The 24,770-nt window shown below is 37.5% G+C and overlaps 2 protein-coding genes across 2 annotated transcripts; one reads left to right on the top strand and one right to left on the bottom strand.

The window, feature by feature from the left end:
- Positions 1 to 426: 426 nt before the first annotated feature.
- On the bottom strand, positions 427 to 13,403 carry LOC105055450 (myosin-1). Its single transcript, XM_010937259.4, has 23 exons — positions 12,552 to 13,403; positions 11,850 to 11,951; positions 11,608 to 11,751; positions 11,362 to 11,512; positions 11,222 to 11,249; positions 10,065 to 10,230; positions 9,790 to 9,853; positions 9,650 to 9,663; positions 9,475 to 9,559; positions 7,953 to 8,056; positions 7,675 to 7,813; positions 6,637 to 6,755; positions 6,402 to 6,554; positions 6,227 to 6,316; positions 5,994 to 6,071; positions 5,001 to 5,159; positions 4,694 to 4,897; positions 3,461 to 3,666; positions 3,224 to 3,359; positions 2,846 to 2,975; positions 2,567 to 2,713; positions 2,395 to 2,471; positions 427 to 1,311 (listed from the first exon to the last, which is right to left on the bottom strand). The coding sequence occupies exons 1-23, from the start codon at positions 12,879 to 12,881 to the stop codon at positions 637 to 639; spliced, it is 3,501 nt and encodes a 1,166-aa protein (XP_010935561.1). The 5' UTR covers positions 12,882 to 13,403; the 3' UTR covers positions 427 to 636.
- A 5,431-nt stretch (positions 13,404 to 18,834) lies between these two features.
- Positions 18,835 to 24,416, top strand: LOC105055531 (peroxidase 51-like). The gene is made up of 2 exons (XM_073246905.1): positions 18,835 to 19,269; positions 23,347 to 24,416. Exon 2 carries the CDS (start codon positions 23,361 to 23,363, stop codon positions 23,994 to 23,996), a length of 636 nt encoding a protein of 211 aa, XP_073103006.1. The 5' UTR covers positions 18,835 to 19,269; positions 23,347 to 23,360; the 3' UTR covers positions 23,997 to 24,416.
- Positions 24,417 to 24,770: the final 354 nt, after the last annotated feature.

Below are 24,770 nucleotides of genomic sequence, written 5' to 3' on the forward strand. Positions count from 1 at the left end.
TTTTACAAAGAAAACTTAAACATTCAAATTGAGAGATGATTGATTGCCCTGAGAGCACATGCATGTACCAATTTGGAGAAGTTATTTCTTAATTAGATTTCTTATATGGCTAACCAGATGCCTAAGCCAAAGACAAAATTTTCAAGTCCATGGCATCTTCTCATATCCACTTCCGAGGTAAACATAAAATCACTGGAATTCTGAACCCCCCCAACCCCACCCTCCAAAACTCACAGTCTCTACGTTACTGTGCTACCGGCATGTAAAGGACAAGCGAATCTCCGGCTAAAAAGCAATGCCTTTGCACATAACTAGTTAATGAAACCTACGAAAATGTTGAAATTTTTCGTGGATCCATGAGTCATCTAAGTCCCTGCACCGCAGCAGATCAAGCATACCAATCTCTAAAAGGACTCAGTTAGCCAATCATCCTGTGGCAGGTCCAGTGCCTTGTTTGAAGATTCTTAACTTACTAAATTTGTCAGAGTTCCAGTTCTACGTGAAGATAACGTGTAACAAAAACTAAAAAACACCGTGCTCTTTTTATTTTTTACAACTGCAATGGCAGATAAATGGATTCTCAGCAGTAACTTCCCATTTCAAAATAACAAAGGATTGCTATTTGCAGGAAATTACTTATATAGCCCTTGCATTGTTCAACTTCCCCCACCATTTCTTTTTCACCTTGTCAGCTTTAATTTCATCATTTCCCAGCTTGTGTATTATAACCTTGGTTTCTCGTAGCCGCAAGTTATAATCCTTCCTCCATGTCTCAAACGTCTGCTTTAGCTTCCTTAGTTCTCGTTCTGGGTTCAGGCTTGCCTCTGCCTGCCCTGACTTCACCTCCACCAAGAATTTGGCATCATCTATAAATACCTGGCTCCGTTGCTCAAACTCCTCGGCAAGACGGCTGATAATGTTCAGGCTCGCACTCATTTCTCTGCCCGTAAGTCGTGATCCCACTGACGGTCCTTTGTTTTCTAGGCCTTCAGTTCCAGTGTAATTCCCATTGGTGCAGATGCTTTGGTCCATGGACCCATCAGAGTTCACATCTACACCATCAAGGGCAAGGCTCTTCTTTGCTATGGAGAGGCTAGACTGTAATGATCTCATCTGTTTCTGCCAGACTTCTTCCATGGATCTCATCTTCTGTTCGTAATCCGACCATCTGCTATCGTATTGTTGAAGCCTCTGATGAAGCATGTCATTCTCCTCTTCCTTCTCTCTTAAAGCGGACTCAGCTTTAAGAATTCTCCTTTGGAGCTCCACAAGGACAGATGACTTGACTGGCACCTGATCAGTTTCTGGTACCTAGGACAGTTTAATCATAGATCAAAATTAATGAGCTAAACGCAAATACAATTAAAGTATTTTATTTGCAATTTCATAAATGCGAAGTTCATAAAACTCGTCAAGGATTAAATTGCTTCTAAGTTTAGTTTATTTGCAGATTTATAGCCTCAAATATGATGTCACAAAATAATTGATGTTCAGGATAACTCTCTGATCCTAGGTTGAAACCCAGGTAACTGAAAAAAAACAGCAGTTCTAAATCAAATGGTAAAACTCCAGTTCATAGCTTCGCAGTGGAGACGAGCAGCAATACTCCCATACAAATACCTCACCATTTGGAAGTCCAGATAGCCAGTTCTAATAACATTCTTGTCAATGACTATTACACTAAGAAGAATAAAAAACTTATGGATGAATTTTACTGTAATTTAAAGGTTTCGCCAATATGCCCAATCACCACATCTCCAGGAAAACTCCCACAAGGACAGAATTGGAGGAAATAAGGTGGTAGAAGAAAACATCTCAGGGGATCAGGGAGAATGATAGATCAAGCAATCTCAAAATCTCTGGGACACGGAAATCATTTTATTAGATGGACTGCTGGATCCATGATCCTCCCTGATCCCTTTACTCCTTCCTGCAAATCTCTTCAGCTGGCTCCCCACTGTCATAAGAGTTATCCCACGATGCATCAATTTATCCCATAAAAGATGAAAAAAGTCAAATCAAAAAAAAAAAAAAAATAGTGCAGTGTTACCAATAATCCTCGCACAAAAATTTTTGGCTCATTTTTATGTATGCAAAATCCACATGGTCATCATCAAGATTTCTTGATCACTGTTTAAGAGGTTGTTAATTTGTTTGTTTTCGAGTTCAGAGTTGTATCAATAATAACCATGCTAATGCATATGGCACCAGTCTTTAGTTGCTCGAAATCCGAAGCATGCTAATTTAGCCTCTGAATTTGGAGGTACAATTTGATCTGGACATTTAGTTGCAGCTGCTTCACTTTCTAGGCATAGAGATCAGTAGTTCTGTGTTATTACATAATGGCAGAGTAAAACATTCAGCATATCAAATAAATCAAAAGATTCAGTGTACCTTTGTATCTACAACTGTCTTTGATGTGTTCGGTACAACATCTCCGGAACACCTTCGAACAAGCCATCCACGAATTACTGTAACATGAATATCTGATCAGTAAAGGTACGAACATCGCACAAAACTACATTGTACTGCACTGAACATCTAAACAGATAATGGAGATTCTTACCAGACTGTATGACTATTGAAGCATTACGAACGTTCACAAATTCTTTTCTAGTGGTTTGAGATTTTAGATTTCTCTGCAAAATGACAGCAGCTCTATGCTTATGTACCAAAACTGAGTACATTCGCCTGGCTTTGTCCCCATGAATAACTGCAAAGGGATAAATTTCTGCTAAGCATTCAATAGTAATCACCAAAAACCATTATTATAAAGAAGCCTCATAAATGTGTCTGTTGTCATTTCATTGGCAATCTTTTAAAATTATTCCAGAGAAAAGGATACATGATTGCAACGTAATGACGGCTTGCCGATGCCTCTTCACATAGCAACGAACTCGGTGACCTCTGAAACAGCTCTGTACCCGCAAAATGCCATGAAGAGTACGATTTCTGGTATCTTCAAGTGCACCAATCTACAGATTTCAATCATTTCGATAGTAAGAAAATACAAGTAGGCAGGTATTCTTTTAAGTGGACAAGAAATGAACGGTCAAAGTGGGGTTTTATAAATCTCATACCATAATAAACTACTCCTATAAAAAATAATAAAAGCCCAATCTGATGTAATATGATAGGATCACAGCAGTACTTCTTGTTGTTGCTAATTTAGACAGTGATGGTCATACAGAAAGACTTGCATCATCTGAAGTACTGGTCATACCTGTCCAGTTCGGAAAAACAATTTGGTGTAGCCGACTTGATACATATCAGGAAGAATGTTGAACTGTTGAAGAATTGCCACTGAAACACTAAGTGGGTCTTGAGACGCAACATTCTCAAGAAGAAGGAAGCCATACCTGGCAATATTATGCAATAAGAACATTATGCAAAAACTGTACCATGGTAACAGGAAAATTTTAGGTCATCCAATAACAGGTTTAAAACAACATTATTTTACCTTTTGGCAAATTTCTGGTGAGACATCCTTGTGGGATAGCCTGACCTTGATATGCGTACAACTTCAAGGACGCCACAACATCTCAGCTGCTGTAGCACAAGGCCTTGTTCATATGTTGCAGGCACTTGCAAATTGTTTGGTTTAATGCAACGTATGAAGTGAGGTGTTGTGGTCTCTAGTCTTTGCATCAGTTGAAATAATTGTCCCTGAACACCAAGGATGAAGTTAGAACTTCAAAAAGAAGACCTCACACAAAGGCAATGAATTCTCAAGTCCTAAAACCGAGAAAGCAACATAATAATGCTGTTGTTTTCTGTTTTTGTTTTCAAAAACACATGAATTTTTTTTCTAAAAGAACTAGACTGGTCAACATGTATCATTGAACCCTTTTGGTTTTTGAAATTGTCTATAAAATCTGTAGAGCTTTTGCAGCAAAGATTTATCGATCTCAAAATTAATGAAAATAAAAGCAAGAAATATCAGAAGCTCTGTGTAAATGCCATCCTCAACATCAATTTACATGTGGCATTTCACTGGGAGAAACAAAAACAGAAAAACATCAATGATGCCAAACAGGCACTACTCTGCAGTGCAAATAAATTTTTAGGTAGTGAAAGTTCTCATATTATATGAGTTTTATGGTTATGGCATCAAACAAATAGAAACACAAGCAAAGGATCATCAACCAGGAGACACGAAACCCAGCCTGTGTATCTGCTGACAGTTCCTGGTGATACAAGAGACCCGTTGGTTATACTCACTTAACAAACTCACTAATCAATTATGATTACAAAAAGCTCTTGAACCATACTGAAACAGAAAATACAAAGGAAAAGCATATGCATCCAGACAACCATACTAAACCATCGTTTTTTGCATCTCCTATTAACAAATTAATCAAAATGTAAAACTTATAGCTTCAGTGAGACTAAAATGAACCACCTCTTAAGTTGAGGAGATTGAAAAATATAACCAACCACCACTAACATTTTTTTCTGGGGGGAACCAACAACCTCTTAACTTGAGGAGATAAGTTTCATATATGTAATAAAAGTGCATTGAAAAATACATAACTGCTTGTGTCCTATGTAAATGGACCCCAGTTCAATTTAAATTCTATATCAATTGAAAAATACATACTGCTTGTGTCCTACATCAAAGGACAACAGGTTCAATCTAAATTCTATATTAATTAGATTCAGTGACATGCCTTGAGACCTGGTAAGCATTTACCTTAAACTTTGTAGCAACACTAAGCTTGTGAGATTCTCCTCCACTAAATCTATAAAGATTACCCACTGTCTTTACAGATTGTGCAAGCATTTTGGATGCGAATATTTGCGGAAGGCAGCACATGCAAGAAGCTAGGAGTTGAATTAAGTCGATGTGTAAAAGATCCCTGTTCTTCTCCAGAAACCCTGATGTGTCATACACCACCTGATTATGGAGACAAAAAATCAATTTTGTGGAACAAAAATACAATAGATATATATATATATATATATATATATGAACATTTAGAAAGGATCTTAGTAACAACCTCCCCTGCATAATGACTGACACTGAAGATTTTGTCTCTCTCCCCCCGGAAGCATGGATTTGAATTAAGATGCTGTCTGAGCTTGTTTGCAAAAGTCAGATCGGTACCATTGGGAAAAGTGGACTCCTCATCCAAAAGAGACAATAACCCTAATGGTCTCTGATTGAATGACAAGGCAAGTCAAGACCAACAAGAGTTATTCCACATTCTATCTAAAAACAGAAAAGCTTCTATAACATGTTGAACATGCGGTGGGAAAAGAAAAAGCAACAGCAAACTACAACACAGAGAAGGGGACACAGGCATACAAGACACATGTTTAATTATACATGAAATAAATTTGCCATAAGAGAATCCAGTTTTGACATAAGGCCAAGCTAGGCACATGCGTTGCAGCGTATGTGTATGATGTCAATTCTATGAAATCATCATGATGTAGTACATAAGCAATTTAATCTTGTGTCTACCAATATTTTAAACAATTTGTCAAAAAATTGTGCAAAGGCATTCACTTGTCCTACTTCGGACAAACGGCAGGCCATTATGGGACATAGATAGGAAAGCAAACCCCAAAAATTCAATATGGCACATCATTTGAATTCAGTATTCTATTGTGAAAGAACAAAAAGCAGGCACCAGTCATGGCACTGGATGCAAAACAACCAGGAATCAGAATCACTGACCAGCATAGGTAGGGAAGAATTGTTGCCACTCTGGAAGCATAGAAGACTAACCAGAGATTATCCGCTGATCTTTATCAAACACTGGACTAACATCATTCAACATTACGGTAATCTAATAAATTTCTGTACAAATAAGCTCATTACATGTCAAATTTTTTTTTAAAAAAAAAGGGGGTATGATCTTCACCACTGCTAGTTCAATTGACCTTATTATTGGCATTTATTTCAAGAAAAGATAATGTACCAAAATTAACAAGTGATATATAACCAATCAATCATGAATAAAGTGAAAAGCTAATAGCACACATACTTTTTCAAAAAGGCATAAACAATTTTGGTTATCATCAAAGTCGACTTTCGCCCAGTCTATGCCATCTTGGACGTATTCCTAAGCAAAAGGGCAAAAAGAAAGAGAGCCCGTAAGCGAAAATGTTTATATCATGGAATGAGGGCAACAATCTTATTGGGCCTCATGGTATAAGCCAAAGCATAGTAAGATGGTAATCTCAATATTTCATCTGATTAAAGATAAACAAAACTTACCTCTTGCTCCAGCTTAAACAGATGGCGATTAAAATGTTGCTGCAGCCTTTCATTAGCATAATTTATGCAGAATTGTTCAAAGCTATTCCTCTGCAAAATAACATGAAATCAACGATGCGTGGTGGTCTATGCAACAATAGTGATATGCATAATAATATATCAAAAAGAACCATACCTCAAAAGATTCAAAGCCATAGATATCCAGAATGCTGATGGATCTGCCTGTCCGGCGCTTTCCTGCTTCCAAAGATTTATTTATTTGTTCTACCAGCCACTCAAACAGACTAGCATACAGTGACTTTGCTAATGCATCTCTTGTGTCGGTTGCCTAAAAAGAAGACATCAGATAGAGAAATTTATGGCATTAACGTATGAATAGCAAAATGCACCTACTACAAAAGCTTGGTAACCTGAGATAGAGTGAGCTGCTGAACAATATTATCACTGCCAACTCTCATGGTTCGAGTCGATAAGGCTAACTTTAGATCCCCAATATCACATCCAATAAGCTTAGCAACCGTAAGTGCAGCTGAAACAAAACAGGACATCAGAAACACTTTAACAAGTGGATTCACCAGAAGTGGATACTAAACAAATGGATGACTTTGAAATTTTCAACCATCCAAGTATTTTTGTTGATGTAAAAGCAAGACTGCACGAAGGATATTTGATGACAAAAATAACACTGTCAAAAACAGACAGAAAATACAGAATCCTTCATATATCATTTTTTATTTTAAAATAATTTCTCATACCAAATACTACAACATTTGCCAAACTAATTAATTATGTATTGTAGATATGCTCTCCTATCCTTAAACTGATTTTGATTGATCTTTCTTTATCACTAACAAGAAAATGACATACATTAGAGGTCTTCGGTTCACATAATTAAACAAAATGTCCAAGTTTGTATTACTAAGAAACTCCAAAAAAATACCATTGTTACAGATGAGGACTCGAGCAACAAGGCAGACCACATGCACCAAATTGTACCAGTAAAATTGACATGTAGCGCCCTCATATTTGCTCTGCTGGCACATGAAGGCACATCATGTTGGAACAGTAGAATACAGTACAAGAAGGGTACCTGTATGGGTACTGACACCAATGCTTTAAACGGTTAAAAACTTTAAGTACTAGATCATAATCAGTCCAGATTCTTGTTCAATGCCAGGCATCCCATTGAGAAGAATTATGATCACATTTAAACAAGTGCAGCAAAATAAGTAAACAACAATTGGTGTCACTTCATCAACCACACTGGCAATGTAATTACAACACATGACAACAGGTGCATCATCAACTAGTGCTGTCATCATATAGAACATCTAGATTGATCAATCATTTTGGTAAAACAGAATAACTTACAGAAAGCATTGATTCCAACGGTAGCTCAAAAACCTATAACATTTCAAACTGTTTGAAGATGTTTTGAAAGAATTTACCTTCATCCTCCACAATTTCAACATGATTTTCATTATCAATTACAGTAAAAGAGACATCGCCCAACCATAAAACTGCAGCAAGTATTGCAAAAACAGCATCTTGATCATCTTTCTTAATATGGACAACATTCATGGCTTCCTGAAAATGAGTCAAGTTGGCAGAATGTGATTATAATGACATAACTAGGATGAGGAAGAATACATAATACCTGATGTTTATCTTCATATTTTTTAATTATATAGAATTCACAATTTTATCAGGGCAACAGATTTAGTACCATCACAGAATGAAACCTTGAAGCATCATCAACACCCGCAATTGTAAAGCAACTGCTCTGCTTCAAATATTTGTATTCCTCCACAGATTTCAAATTCAGCTTCTCTGTTTCAAAATGAGAAACACTCAAACAAAACAAGTGGATAAAAGTGGGCAATTATATGAATATACCAGGCAATACGATATAATTGGAATCAGTTGGTACAGGATCAAAAGAAAAAGGTGACTTACAGAACAATAGACATAAAATATTTTTGACCATCAGATGTCATTATATACTAATGTATTCCAAATAAATGCATCAACTGGTTACAGCCCACCAACAAAAAATCTAATGCATAATTAACATATAGCTGAGAGATGAAGAGCTGAGCCTAGAGCTACCTAAATATCTTCTTAAATAGCCAAGCAGGAAGATATTCATAATATCAATATGTACTTTATTCTGGGTAGTTTAGAAAAGATATCGCTAGAAGAAACAGAAAAGGTGATGTAATATATTTATGACCCATTATCCCTTTAACAAAGCTAAGTTTTGTGGTCTTGCTGGTTGTCAGATGCATGAAGAATTTGAAATTGCTTCAAAGAACTATAGAGGCCAACAAATTGATACAAGAGCCTTTTATAACAGTACATGTATCGCGATTTTATGCATCTTTTCTTACATGACACAAAAGCTCTCAACTAAAACACACCAAGTGCATAAAAATTATATCTTTTACTGACAAAATGAGAAAGCAGCTATATCTCAAGAGTAAAGCAAGTTAATTTTCAGCAGTTGTTTAACGGGTAGTTTAATTTGACAGGTATCTTCACCAGAGTCCTGCTCTGGAGGATCAAATTGGTGATTTCCTCTTCAATTCAGTTTATTATCCGAAGACCGTCTGCATGTATATCAGTTTTAAAATCACACATATCATTTGTTTTTCATTTTGCCTTTAAACTCTTCAAAGTTCCAAGAGATACCTTCTCTGCATTTCTTTTTTTCAAACAAACTATGACCCATATCTGATAAGCCAAGGAAGTACTTCATTCAAGAAGCAGAGATCGTCATGATTAAGTTAAAGATGGTTAAGCAATGTAAGTCACAGTTACATAGTTCTTTGGGTTTTCTTCCTTCACACTTGCTATAAATCTTTTAAAGTTCAATTTAAACTTAGAACTACCTTAGGTTATGTAGCATAAAAGCATAAAGCATATGCAGATATCAGAGTGAAATAATCAAGAAAGAGCTAATCAAAATTACTGACAAAAGTAAGCCCGCAATAGAAAATTTTGATCTCCAACAAATGCCAGTTTAGGAGCTTGCACTCATAAACAGCCCAAGTCTTGAGATTCCACCATCCGCTATGCACCATCCAGCACAACTTTATCCTTCTATATAATTTATTTTTCTATTTTAAAAGATCATAGTAGTGAATCCACATTTAGATAAGTCAGCACTTTGTATTGTCAGACTACAGTGCAAGGAGATGTTCAAGAAAATACTCACAACATGCAAATTATGAAGTAGAACAGTATACCTCTAAGAGATAAAGAAGCACCACCACACAGCTGATAAAATATATGATATGATCTTTCACCCTGTGCACATTGTACCACTCTTGACTGCTCAAAATATTAAGAAAAATCAAAATAAATAACAGGTCGTAAAGCAAAAAATCAACATAGGCTAGGCAATAAGACAAAATCAAATACCTTCTCGAGCAGAACTGTCCAGATATAAAATTTGAGTTGCCAAAAACAGAAAAGGAAGGCAACAGCCAAAGTCAGTTAAACGAAAACAAAAGTGATTGGCATATGACCTCTTGAAGTTGAACCAAGTTCATATGACTTACAAGTTTGAATATTGGCTCCGGCAATTTTCCCAGTTTCACTAAAATGAATCTCAATTAGCTTGCCCTACATCAATACCCAAAAAATAAGAATATTTTTTTAAAAAGAAATAAAGAAAAAGATAGCACTCTCAGAATGAATAGCTCGAAAAATTTTGTGGGATATCTGAGAGAATATTATACTATTTTAACATTTTATGTAAGTGAAATCAACTAGGTCATTTGCAGAAAGATATAAGCGATTTACAAGATAAACATTTCAAAAGCGAAGAACTTACAAAGCGACTGGAATTGTCATTTCTTAATGTTTTTGCATTGCCAAATGCTTCAAGTATTGGATTAGTCTGAAGGATTTCATATTCTATTCCACTGCCCCCTCCAAGTGCAGCCAAATATTGCATTGCTATTTTTGCTGTTTCAGTTTTCCCTGCTCCACTTTCACCACTGGAAAAAGCAGAAAACAGTCAATTTTGGAAGGGCCAAAAAAACAGATTTGCCCAAACTTCATTAACCTATATGTTGCTTATACACATCTTGTGCCAGTTCAAACCTAGAAAGAACTCCTTGTTAGACTAGGCTACAGCCTTCACAAAATCTTTCTCTGCATTATCGACTCTAAAGCACTTCTAACAAATCAGGAATCATAATACCCCCCAAAGCAGAACAAACAACCAAAAATAAAAATAAAAAATGGTACAGAATGCTAAGTAAAACAATCACAAATCGAGTAAAAGATGTGTCTCACATGGATATAACAACTTGCTTACATTTAACAAGCATTAGATTGAATCCCAGATGGCCATTAACAAGCAAGCAGAACTCTTGCATGATATTATTCCAACATTTAATACATAACATAGGTGCTATCAATGGATCTTCAGTTAAACCGTTTCCAATCCTGTTGTATCATGTAGCAACTAATGGCCACAGTCGTAGTTTATTTCCTATCAGAATGTGATAAAAGGTACCAGTAATGTAAATTTGCAGTTAATCAATGGAAGATAAAAGCTCCACTGTTACCACAATGATCGAGCCCAGCCCCAACTAAGTAGTATTGATTAGTCTACTGCTTCCTGTTAATTGTAAATATAAACAAAACTCTAAAAGAGTAAATATGGCTCCTGTTTGACATATTTCAAATCTGCTGAAGCCAAGGGGTACATGACTTCATGTTTGCACATAACAAATTATGTTTACGTGCATGTCTAAAATAAAACTTAAATGAATGAAACAACAACAAGAGCTACGATTTTCAGTAGCCTCTTTATCATTTTTAGTAGCATACTTTGTATAACATTATATTCTTAACAAGAAATGGTTCATGTGAATATGAGGGGCATGTCAAGAATTCAAAACAGAAATAATGAGAAACTTCAGCGATCATGCCTCATCTTCAGTCAATAATCTTAAAAGCGATTAAAAACAAATTGCTAACCTTATGATGATCGACTGATTGACTTCATCTGCAAACAATGAAAACAAAATCTTAGAGCTTAAGGTGAATGATCGATGCAGATAAATTAGGCCCTTTATTTCCATATGCAACAATGCTGATGCAAGCTTTAGAAAAGTTACCTCTTATCATTTCACGAATAGCTGTATCTGCTATTGCATAGACATGTGGTTTGTCCACTGTTTTCCTCCTATATGCTTCAATGTAATCATTTCCATACAAATAGACTTCCTTAAATGGGTTGATAGCAACCAATACTGGCCCTGCTTTAGTCTAAGATGCAAACACAGAGAAGTTTCATACATTAAAAGGTACATTTACACTTTCAGAATAAATGGGGAAAAGTTGTAACAATTATAACTACTTACATATATCATATTACGGAGGTATCTATATTGCAGATTGTACAACACGGATGGTTCATTTAAATAGCTAAGTTGCATGAGATCATCAACACCATCAAGGATATCAGGATTTGCAGGTAACAGGCTCTCGGTGTCAAATTTTAAAACCTGAAAAAAAAAAAAAAAGAAAAGAAAAATCACAAGATGAGCTAAAAAGGATCGAAGAAGAAGAAAATCACTGTGACAGGTACAGTAACAAAGCCTACTTTTCCCTCTGGAAGAGAAATAACAGACTCTTCCCCTGAAGTTGATAGTATCCTTCCCAATGCCCAGTCACCATTTGACAGTTGGCACCAAGCTTGCAGCTTCTGAAACAAGGAACTTCAACATGTAGGTCTTGCAATCAATAGACAGCATGCTGATCATACTAAATAAAGTATTGTCATCAAACAATACTAACCGAAATTTATATGCATAAAATTTTCAATAATCTCATCTAAAAGGCTATCTAAGCCTGCATCAACAGTTACAATATTACCATGACAAGAGACAGGCAGTATGAGTGATTCAGGAAAATAACAAGTTTTCTGATAATAATAAACATCTCTTGGTACAAACAATTTAAGAAGCAGTGACAATTAATGTGGTATTTTCTTTTAGAAGATGAAAATTGTTTTGTTGAAAGTAGCACAATTGTATATATGACAAGCATGAGATACAGTTACTGACATGAAAAAGGGGGTTATATCAGAAACTAGTTAAGTTTAAAACCTGGGCCCATATCATCAGGTGCAACAATGTCCAAGAACAAGCGCTAAGGTGAGCAACCTTTACATCTCAACAAGGAAATAGCGGTAAATTGTTGCCAGTATACGGGAAGATCAAAGTCATGCCAATCTTAAATAGAGTGAAAACAGAATCCTGGGCAAGTGAATGATTAAAACAAGAAAAATAAATAAATAAATTACCTTCTTGGCACCATAAGAGCTTGTATCACTCCATCTGGACTCCAGTGAGCTAGCAGACAAACGGGAAGGCGCCATACTATCTCCACCATCGTCCACTTCGGAAGGCTTCTTCTCATTACTATAGGCACTCTTCGCACTGTAGGGAGACTCCTCACTCCCCTCAGCAGCCTCCAAACCTTCCTCAGCTACAGCACCAAGATCAGTAGATTTGATGTCGCTGTTTTCCAAGGTAAGCGGTGTCCAAGATGATTTCGGAGCAAAGATCTCTGATGTCGTCATCTCCGATGGGCTCCTTGGAGTTCCCGGCGACAGCATTCCCACAGACGCCATCCGACACTCCCCAATCTCCTCTACGAGACCAAAACAACTCTTTCTTGAAACACTCCAACACTCTTTTTTCCCTAAAAACCACGATTCACGAAGACCACCTTCAGCATTTGAAATCTCCCACAAGATTTTGGCTTTAAACCCTAAAAGATCGAGAAAAGGATTCGAACAAAAGAGCACATTAAACAAAACGAGATCCTCTGCGATCCTTTGAACAAGAACAGGCTGGAAGCGGAAAATCTTTCAAAGAAACGTATTAAATAGACAATGGCGTTCAAACAGAGACGATTTCAACTGCGAAACCCTAAGAGAAGAATCCTTTATAGGCTTCGGAAAAGAGAATGGCACTGGAACTCCGATTCAGAGCAAAGAACAAGAAGATTTCGTTGGGATTGAAGAAAGATTCCACGGATCCCAGAGCGGAGAAACCCTAGAAAATGAGAGAGGATGAGTGATTCAAGAGGAGGGTTTTGGGGTCTCGTCCAGGAGCCTTGCTCAAAGAGTGGGGAAGCGAGTTCTTTTTTAATTCCACTGCTCACCGCCTTTTTGCCCTCTTTATTACTGTCATACATTCATTAGAGGTTTATTATGGGGTTTTAATGGTCCAATCAACGATTAAATTCTAAATTATAATCCTTATTTCAAAATAAATCGAGATTAGTTGTCTCGTGTTATCTAAATGACTAAAACGCCGTCGCTTTTTAAAAATAACAAGAGTACTATCGATAACGTGAATGCCTTTGTGGTAGCTAAGGATTGTATGGGTATTTTGGTAAAGGAGCCGAGGAAGGATAGGGGAGGAAGCCCGGGGTAGTAACGTTACGGGCCCGTTTTAAACGTAGACCGTCGGATGATGGACCGACGGCCTGTATACACTTGTTTGACCGAACGGACTCCAAGGACCGGCCGGATGTGTAAAGCGGGTCCGTGTTACTGGATCCGACCCGTTTGGCATGAGTTTAAAATTGAGATGCAAATCTTGATGTATGTAGACTTTTTTCAGACCCAATCAAAATTGATTTTAAAATAAAATTACATCTCTGGCCTGACCAATTAAGTTAACAAGTGACAGAAAACCGAGTTTTCTACATGGCCAATTCCTTCTTTTTTTTTTGGGTACATGGATGACCAATTCCTTGGGAATTACACTGATCCCTCTTAAATTGCATCAATTGCTTAGTCTTCTTCTGCTATTTTGAATGAGTGATGAGATGGTCTTTGTTTAAAATACCAAATATCCTTCAATCCCACATAACTTTGGGTTGAATTTGGCCAGGCTAAAATCTAATTGACCCAGCTACGCATGTAACAAGCTGTGTCATGATTGTTAATGTCTTACCTCCTCCTTCTACTAGTAGGAACCATGATAGTTATCATCATGTCATGATCATGAAACCTAATCTTTCATGCTCGTTAGCCACAGGATTTGTGCAATAACAATGATATCATAGATTTCTTTTGGAAAATTATGACAATAAGTGTACTATGACCTCATCAAGATATCGTGTAGAACAAATCGGTTGGATTAGTTTGACATCTTCATAGTTCTTGTTGCAGAAAACTTCTAAAACTAGAGTAGATTGCAAATTTTGTTGGCTAATTCTAATCCATATACTATTTATCTGGTGTCTAGATTCTGATGGAGGGAGAATTTCATCTAAATTCCTTTTAATCCTGTCGAACTCCACAACTTGAATTGTTGGGGCAGTAGAACACCCTTTGCTATCTAACTTTTGCCAAAGCATGCAATAGCCAGATAAACTGACAATTCATGTAAGCAAGTCTTATGAATTTTTTGAAATTTTTCTGCAGAGATTTATTTTCTCGAATGGAGTATTGAGAGAGTGAGAAAATTGTTTTTTTTTTTTTTTTTCTTCCGAGGAGTGAGGAAAATGTAACTAAGTTGGAATTGGCCCCCAGATTCAGAAGTTGATGTTGGAAGTAATACATCTTAGATCCAGGAAAAAATAGTGGAAACTAATAACAGCACATGAATGATGTAATGCTGAAGATGAAATCTTCTTTTATTAATATATTTTATAGTTCTCAGGCACTTGCAAATTAAAAGATGTAGTTGCAAGATTTATTCATGCATGATAAATTTGACCCATCGCATGGTGCTGAGTTACCATCATGAGCTAATAATGCACAAACATATGGGAGAGAAGGCAGTGACAGGCTACCCTTATGATGGCTGCTTTTGATGTTTTTAGATAGTAACTGACATTGTTAATAAAATTTTTCTTACTTGATTGGTCAGAGGGCCCATACTATAGCACATGGCAACATTCATGGTGCTCAAAGATCATTCTTTTGCAATTTATTTTTCGCGCACTACTAATGTTAGTAGTTGCCATTTTGCTCCAATCAGCAGTCTTATTATATGCAAAAAAATTATTCTAATTCAGTGCTGCAAAGTTAGAGTTTATACCATCTCCAGTTCAATTTCATCACAATGCTATCTAGCTAGATAACCCAATATCCATTTAGGATATTTCCACTGAGGACCGACACAAATCAAAGTGCAACTGAACATATTTCTAGACTTTATTCACCTAACCTGATGTAGATGTTATGCTGCTAATTCTTTTGGTCCAAGTGTTTTGCTGTTAATTATTGCTGATGTTGTTGTCCATCATATGTCTTGAAGCTTTCATGCACATGCATTACATGGATCTAAATTAACTGGCTGATCTAACCATGAACATCCATGAGATTGTAAGCATTCTATCAGGAAAAGGATGGCTATTTGGCATGGGACCAATGTGTCCAAAGTCTGCAACAGAGAATGCTGTGAGCTGTAAAGAACTTGGTCAGGTGTTGGCTCCTAAATCAACAAAAGAAAAAAGCATGAGACAGACATTCAACCAAAATCTACTGGACAGCAAGAATCGCAAACTATGAGAGAAAAGAACTGCAAATCCTACGAGACCATACATTACTGGAAACTCCAATCATGTCCAAATCTTTTCAAGGAGACACTTTCTAAGCTGCTTGCAGAACATTTGATTCCTTGACCACCACTGACAATATCCAGCCTATTGGCACCAAGTCAGCAGGAATCAGAAGCTCTCCTATTATGTTAGCTGCCCTTAATAAGATGTGAATGGCTTTTTAGGAACATTGATTGCCTTATATATGCATCAAAAGGTGGTGGGTCTAATGGTCATGAGTTGAGGAGATGAGATATGACCTAAACAAACCATGTGTTGATGTCCTGAAAAAAAAAAGAGAAAAGTGGAGAAGAAGTTGGTGACTAAGTGGGCTAACTAAAGGCAACAATAATTGTTGGCCTGTCTAAATGAAGCGTAGATTCCATATGTCCAAGGTCTACTAGCCCTTTCTGTGCTTGCTTAGTGATTGACACACATCATCAAGGCCACATGGTGCGGATAACCCATGCTTGTCAATTTTGCGACCCTTGCCTTATGAGCCAATCAAAACACAAGTGATGAATGGCCATAGGGTTCATAGAAGGCTCTTAATCTTTTGGATGACACATCAATATCAGCATTTGGATATTTTCTAAGGGAAATTCTAAAACAAAGCAGCAACTCTCTTGGACAATCCAAAAATATTAGGATTAACTCTTCTTTAGAGTTGGAAGATGACCTGCCTAGGTGGTAGGTGCTTTTTCACTAGTTTTGGGGTGATGATCCTAATTTTCAGGATTGTTTGGATGTACCATTTGGTGTCTAGCATTTGATGGGAAAGATGTTACCCATCAAATGGTTATGCATCTCCTTGGTTGCCTCAAGCAGCCAGAAAAACATTTTGAGCACCTCGATATGAAGGTATTGCAAGATTCTGATATGCTGGCTACGCAATGGCAATCCACATGCTAACCAATGGCTCCTGATGCTAAAGGACAATCCACCTGCTAACTGATGGCTCCTAATGTATCTACTTTTATGATCAAGCATGAATGTTCCTTAGGTTAATGATTCCTTCCAGACATGGCAAGGGGTTATGTTAATTTCTAATGACTCCATATATCATTGCCCCAAGTGGTACTAATATCAAACCATCATTCCACAAGTACATATCCTTTCTATTTCCTTTCCTGTTCATTTTCTGTCTTTAGTTGATGATTCAGAGCTATAATGGAAGATGAATCAATTCTTCGGTAGCTCGAGTCCAACTCACGAACCAGCCTGCTCAAGCTCATTCTTAAATGAGTCAAGCTCAAGCCATGTTGTAGGACTTAGTCATCAATAAACAGAGTTCAAAGATCAGCCTGTTTGCAAAGAGTGTGGAAGCTCAAACTTGGCTTATGTACATCGTCTATAACTCAAGCTTATATAGCTATTGTTGAGCTTAGCTTAAGCTCCAACGAAAGCTCAAATTGCACAAATAGGCGCTGCTTGGATGCGTGCATTGCTTAATTGTAGATGAGCTCACAATTCGGCATACTCCGTTGAAAATAAGTGGGAGCCGATGCTGGAAGAGAAGAGAAAACATGAAGGTGTAGAAGCTTAATTATGGATTCTCATAGATAAGAGGTTGTGATAACCTTCTTATTCATCTTGTCCTAAAAAGCTAGACAAGAGTTTGTCCTCTACCCTGCATCCACCTCATATGATATATTTGGTGGATATCTTGAAAGGGAATTCAAACATGCCCTTGTGCTTTATTTAAATTTGCTTTTGATGGTTGAGCTTTTATTTAGTTGAAATCATATTTTTTTTTTTCAAAATTCACCGACCTAATAGAATTAAATAACAATATCCATGTGCCTTTGTTTATTTTGCAAGAGAAATTCTTTGTACACCACATGTGGCATAAAAAAAAATGCACCACTGTACTTGGTCGGATCACGTAGTCACCACTTTTCAACGTATATTTAATATCTATAATTTTATTTTTTTATTTAAAATTTTAAATAATAAAAAAAAAATTTTATAAATTTTTTCAATGATAAAAATATTATTCTCTCTTTATGATATTTTATGTAAAAAATCATAATTTTTTCAATATAAGATATCCTAATATCGGCATAAGATGTCATATTTTTTTTTTAAAAAATAATATTTTTATCATTCAAAATATTAAATAAAAAAATAAAAAATAAAAATTAAATATATATTAAAAATAATAATTATATACTCCAATCAAATATGATAATATTTTTTTTTATATCATACATGGTGCACGAAAAATTTTTCTATTTTGCAAGTTCTTCGAACACGATTGAGGGGATCCATACTCGAAGTAAGGCCTTGGATTCCCAACAAACCCTTCCCTTTGGAAAGGCCCGTGAACCCTCCAACCTCGCCCATCATCAAGCCCGCCTTCCCCAATTCTTCTGCTGTACTCCGGTATCCGTGACATGAGACGGGATCCTCTTCTCCTTGTCCTTTAGCCCACACGTGACCTTAGCTCTTATCTCCACAAAGGCATGCCATCTTCTCTCTCACCTCCACCATGTGTGACAAAAGAGACAAGTTCTCACATTCCTTTCCTCGAGCATCTTTTGGACTCTTGTGTAAATGGCTCGTCAAAGCATCCTTGTGATACTTTTAAAATAAGAAAAAAAGAAAGCTTTTTGTGATGTCATTTGATGATGAACTGCATCTTATTCTTGGAGCAAGGATTGCTGATTGTGACACTAAGATTGCCTTTGAATTCTATTTGGTTTCTTCTTTTTTTCCCAAATAATATATTTCCACACACCCAGTCAAATCAAAAATTCTGTTAACAATTAACCAATTACAACCATTCTTCTCCAAATGGAGGGGAACAAATGCAGTTTCATGGATATTAATTTGTTTTTTTGCTAAAGAATTAATTTATTTGCATTGAGCGTGCAAACCAAATGAAGCCTAAAACCCACACATGCTCTCCAAAAGCTACACATTGTACGAGAACTTCCAAGGATGCTTTTGACATCACATAGCTTTGCCGTACTATGGCATCCTATGCTCTTATATCACGTGTGAAGCCATACTCCCATGGTAGCTAAAGTAGCAGCTTAGGTGTAGTGAGGGCTCAAAAAAGAGAAGGAAAAGAAGAATATGAAAAAATCACCATTGCAATCTTTGCCTAAGGAGGAAACGTTGGCTCTCTCTCTCTCTTCTTCTTCCATTCTCTCATTGTTTGCATCTCTCTTTTAGTCTTTTCCTCCCTATAAATTAGCCTTTCAAGATGAGACATTCCAACTTCTAGTTTAATATTATGACAGGCCTTGATCTACTTTATCTTCCTGCTTCTCTTCTTCTTGTCGATTTCCAATGGCTCAGCTTCTTCTATCTCTTCCTTGAGCTGATTTTTATAAGGAGAGCTGCCCAAATGCGGAGAGAATAGTTCACAACGTGGTCTCTCAAAAATTGCTTGAAGCCCCGACGACGGCCGCCGCTGCAAGCTTCGCATCTTCTATGATTGCTTTGTCGAGGTTTGCATCACTTCACTACAATGCATTATGGGAAACTTTATTTGATTCATGTACAGTGGCAATATTTTTCAGATCATTGAGAAATTTGGAATTATCCTTGTTTTTTCCTGGCCAATCGAGAATAAGCCAATTACTAGCGAATGTGTTCATGGATATTGAGATATGATCATGGATGATGGCAATCATTTTAAGAAATTTCTATGAATTACAACTTAATATTTCTATATATTGTTATTTCCTCAAAAAATGTTCATCGTTCTTGTCTCTCCCATACTTCCTATCATGCAAAGAAATATATATAAATGCCTTGACAATATTATGATTTCCATGTAAAGTAGTGAAGCATAAGTTTGTTGCGTTCTGGTTCAATATTTGTGGTGGTTAGGCATCTAATATTAAGTCAATGCTCCTCGTTCACAAAATTAATGAAGGATAATTTTAGTTTTTAACTATCGGTTTTGAGGGAGGGATGTGACGCATCTGTGCTGATAGAGTCAACAAGTGTGAACAAGGCAGAGAGAGATGTAGAGATTAATCGGTCCCTGCCCGGCGATGGCTTCGATGTGTTCGTTAGAGCACAGGGGGCTTTGGAGCTGAAATGCCCGGGGATTGTCTCATGTGCCGATGTCATGGCCATTGCTGGTCAGGACCTGGTTAATCTGGTAAGCCTATTTCAACACACCAAATGATACATTATTCTTTTGATTTTGAGATAATCACAGTTTTTGATGAACAAGATGCTCATGTTCACAAGCACAGCTGATCATGTCAAGGGAACATGGTCATTGAATTGAGGCCCACTGGGCCAACAAATGCAGAGGAGAGTAGTGCACTTCACTTCACAAGAGTTGGGTTTAGTGGGCCAAAGCTATATCCTTGTTTGTGTGGTCTGGTGGTGTGTATTCTTGGAGCCCACTGTTCGTTAGACGGCATACAGGAACACGACCCTCTTTAGCTTGTCGGATCGTAGGCAATCTACGTGTCGGCAACAGAAAATTGAATCCTTAGGCTGCGTTTCAGCAATTTACAATGGCCCGTCAGATTATTATATTTGATATATATTTTAGATGGCAATTCAGATTATCTTAGCAATTTATATTATCTCCCAGAAGACAATCTAAATAGTCTTGAGGAGGAGTGGCTATCCAGATTATCAATTATTTGACAATATTGTAAAATAATAATAATAATAATAAAATTATCCCTTAAAAAATCACATAAGACCCGTCTCTTCGACCATGATGGCGCCACCACTAGACACTAGCCCCACCGTCACCTCTCCTTCCCCTCATCCCAATGGGCTCTACACATTCCTTCCATGATCGTGGAAGCAGCGACGACAACGAAGAAGTGCCAGGTTCTCGCGAACTCCAAGACCTTCAACGAGAAGGTCCTCAAACAAGAACCCGAGATCCTCCCCTACCATGCCGCTGCCTCTCTGCTCTCTTCCTAGCTCTCCATCACCTGCACCTCGCACCTTCTTGGCCTCTTCATCTGAGTTTGTGACCCTCCTCTTATCCCAAAGGGTTCCTCTCATTCCTCTCACGGCCACGAAGACAGTGACGATGACGAAGAGGAGCGCAGGCTCCTTGTAAACTTCAAGATCTCCAAAAAGAAGATCCTTGAGTAAGAGGTCGAGGTCCTTCGATGCCATGCTTCTATCTCTCTGCTCTCCCCTAAGATCTCCATCGCCAACACCCCGTGCCTCATTGGCCCCTCCATTCGGATCTGAGACCCCTGCAACGTCCTTCTCCCTCCGCCTCTATCTGCATTTGCAATCTCATCCGGAGGCCCTATAGACCAGAATATGGAGGTGCTCCTTATCACCCATGGTAAGTGTGAGGTTAGCCTGTGGTTGGATCTAATCGACAAGCGGTGATCGATGCCGAGGTTGACTTCCAAAGGGGAGCGTCGAGCCAGTGCTTTGGCCGTATTTAAGATGTGAGATTTACTTCTATATATACATTGCCGTTAAATTGAACAAGAGCCATTGCGGCTTTTATTTGTATCAAACACATAATAATTTGACTTAGAAATATTTTAGAAATTTGATTTCACATTATCGATAATCTAATTATCTTACCAAACATGTCAATCAAAATTCTTAATAATTTTACTGTAATATTACCTGCGTATATCAAATACAGTAATCAATATTATTGACAATTTATTGATGGTAATCTATCTTGAAGGCAATATACGTTACCTTCCAAGATTGTCTGATGATATACCAAACGCAACCTTACTCCTTAGATATATGCCTCTTAAAACCTCTTTAACACAATGAAAGGGTTAACTAATTAGAGCGCGGATCCTCTTGCGGCATGATCGACAAGTGCGGGCTGTGCGATGCACACCATGCGCGGTCACGTGTAGTTTCATTATACGATGGACGGTGTGCATGATACATCGTACCATACAGTGCATCACAGATACCGTAGAAAGTCTGTGCTCAACTAATTAGCCTCCCTCTCTCTATATATATATATATTAGAACTGTCAAAATGGACCGATCCGATCCTAGCCCATGTGAGCTGTGATTATGTGGCCTAGACCGGGCTCGGTCCACTTGTTAAAATAAGTTGTAAAAATTTAGCTCGGCCCTAGTCCACGTGAGTTGTGGATTAGGACCGGATTAGTTTTTTTTTTTTTTCATAAATATATTAAAATTTTTCAACTCGATTCGATCTATTTTTGAAGCCAAATGGAGTGGCCCATGAATCTCAACCTATTTTGATAGCTCTAATATATACACACATGTCGGCAACAAGAGATTGGATCCCTACTCTTTATATATATATATATATATATATATATATATATATATATATATATATATATATATATATATATATATATATATATATATATATATATATATATATAAAGAGTAGGGATCCAATCTCTTGTTGCCGACATGCGCGCGCGTCTTGGAACCTTTTAACACAATGAATGGGCTAACTAAGTGGCCCCTCACTCACTCTCTCTCTCTCACACACGCACACACAAAATTAAGAAAAAACTTGGCACGTAAAAACTAGAGTAACTCAAAGTGGTGGATCATATTTGAGTATTAGTGGAGTGCGTTATAAGTTTTACCATGCACATGAGGCAGGTTTCAACCAAACATTGGTTCAAGAGGTCAACATTCCAAAAATATATTGGATTGCCAACCAGACTGTAGTTGAGCAGATTGACATCCCTCGCCACGTTTTCTGATTCAGACCTGGTTCGTTGCAACTCCACCACCCGAAAAAAAAAAAAAAAAAGGCAAAAATATTGAATCAGTTCCCATTAAAGGCTAGGCCTGTGGCTTCCGGCTCTCCTGTTCCACTATCTCTGCCTTGCAAGCTGCAATCCCAGCTTTTCTCGTTGGAAGTTTCCATAACAGGTCTAAATTAAGAATTTGAAAACTAAATTCTGGGCTCAAATAAGAACCTACAAGAAAATAGTATGACAATAACAAGTATCAATTATAACCACCTGATCACTATTGCAAAATACTTAATAAATGATGAGCCGTAATCATACTGCGACCGCAATTAAATTTTGCTAGGTCACCGAATCTAGCAGAAATGAAGAAATTATTAGATTGATCAGGACCATTGGACCAATCCAAATCCTGGGACACGTGTGCAAGATCAATTCTCATTTCTATTTTGATTTTAAATTTATTATGGTGTAGAATGGAGCGTATCATTAGTTGTAAGTCAAAAAAATTTTTGACATGTATAGAAAAAAATTATTTTTTTTATATGAAATATTTTTTGAAAAGTAAAATCATTAGATTCATAAGTTAGGACGGATAATAACTCATGTGTTGAACTATGAATCGTTGGCTGCAATAGAATTATTTAAATATAAAAAAAATAATTTAGCAACTAACTATTAGACTTATCCGTGGAATCTGATCCATTTAATAATTTCTTTTAGGGGACTTGATAACGAAATCATTGCGGTTTGAGTATCTCACTTCTTTTATTTTTTGTTTGAGAGGGATTGAAGTTGTAATTTTTCGGCAACGAGGGCAACTTGTATTTAATATTTTTTTCCATTGTTGAATTCAATCAAACTCAGAGGAGATTTATGACATGGTGGGTCATGGGTGGGCCCAGGTTGGTGGGCGAAGATGGGACGTGCTCAAAGGGCGCAGAGATGGGCTTATCTCCAAGGCCGACAGGGTAGCAGGAAACCTCCCTCAAGCCAACCACACCATCACTCAGCTCATCTCACTCTTCACTTCCAAAGGCTTGACAGTAAAAGACCTGGTGGCCTTATCCGGAGGACATACCATTGGCTTCTCCCACTGCAAAGAGTTCATGGCCAGGCTCTACTCCTACAACAAGACATTCGACACCAACCCCACCATGGCCCATGACATGGCCATCCACCCGAGGGTCCCCTGCCCTCAGGCCGGCTTCGACCCGACAATTGTCGCAGCCAATGATGCAACCACTCCCACCATCTTTGACAATGCCTACTACCAGAATCTCAAGAAAGGTCAAGGGCTGCTCGCGACCGATCAGGGACTCTATGGGGACATGAGGACTCGAGGCTACATCGAGATGATGGCGAAGGATCAACAGATATTCTTCGATGCCTTTGCCGCATCCATGGTCAAGTTGGGGAGCATTGGGGTGAATTCAGGTAAAGATGGTGAGGTCCGACTTGACTGCAGTGCATTGCATGGTTGGTTCCATCTCCAGAGGTGTTCCTGTTGGCCATAACAATGAAACAAGAGTGGCACTGCATCTTCTACATCACTTGCTTGGCTTGACATGGTTGTTTTAGTTAGAAAGATCACTGCCAATGGTTGGTGGACTGTCTATCAATGCATGGTGTGCCATATTACACTTGGACCAGATGCAAGTGATGACAAGCACCTTATCTGATCAGTGACCCTTCTATGGAATGTGACAGCCAGCTTCCTTCACCATCTTATGAAGCCTTGACATTTCTTTAATAGACTTTTGGAGTCCATTACAAGAATCATGATAGATTAGGAATTAGATAAGAATAATTTCTTAGCCGCCTGCATGGTTTGAGGGCTTCAATGGCAGCAAACTCTAAGGTCACCATCAACAAGCATGTAGCCTTGTACTGATATTTTGTGAGTATGAGGCTGATAGGAAGCTCTAATTATAAAGCCAAATAACTCTGTTTCCATAAGCATAATTATTTTAGCATCTTGTCCCTTTTTTTTCTTTTTTCTTTTTTTTTTTTTTTTTGAGAGAGAGGGGCCAGTTATTTATTCATATTTTGAGGCTTTCAGCTTTCCTGCCTACCAACCATCTCAAAATTGGCTGGTGCAAAGCATGGACATGTTAACTTGTATTATAACTAACACAGTTTTTCTTCTGAAGAAGAACGTAACCAACATTGGAAGCAGAAAATTAGTGCTATAATCTTTTTATTTAAAGGAATGACACTTAATCATGGGTTCACATGACTTCAACGCCATGGAAATTGCTATCTATGTCCAAACATAAATTTTAAATTTC

This window comes from Elaeis guineensis, chromosome 12 (genome assembly GCF_000442705.2).
Source record: "Elaeis guineensis isolate ETL-2024a chromosome 12, EG11, whole genome shotgun sequence".
Taxonomy (NCBI): Eukaryota; Viridiplantae; Streptophyta; class Magnoliopsida; order Arecales; family Arecaceae; genus Elaeis; species Elaeis guineensis.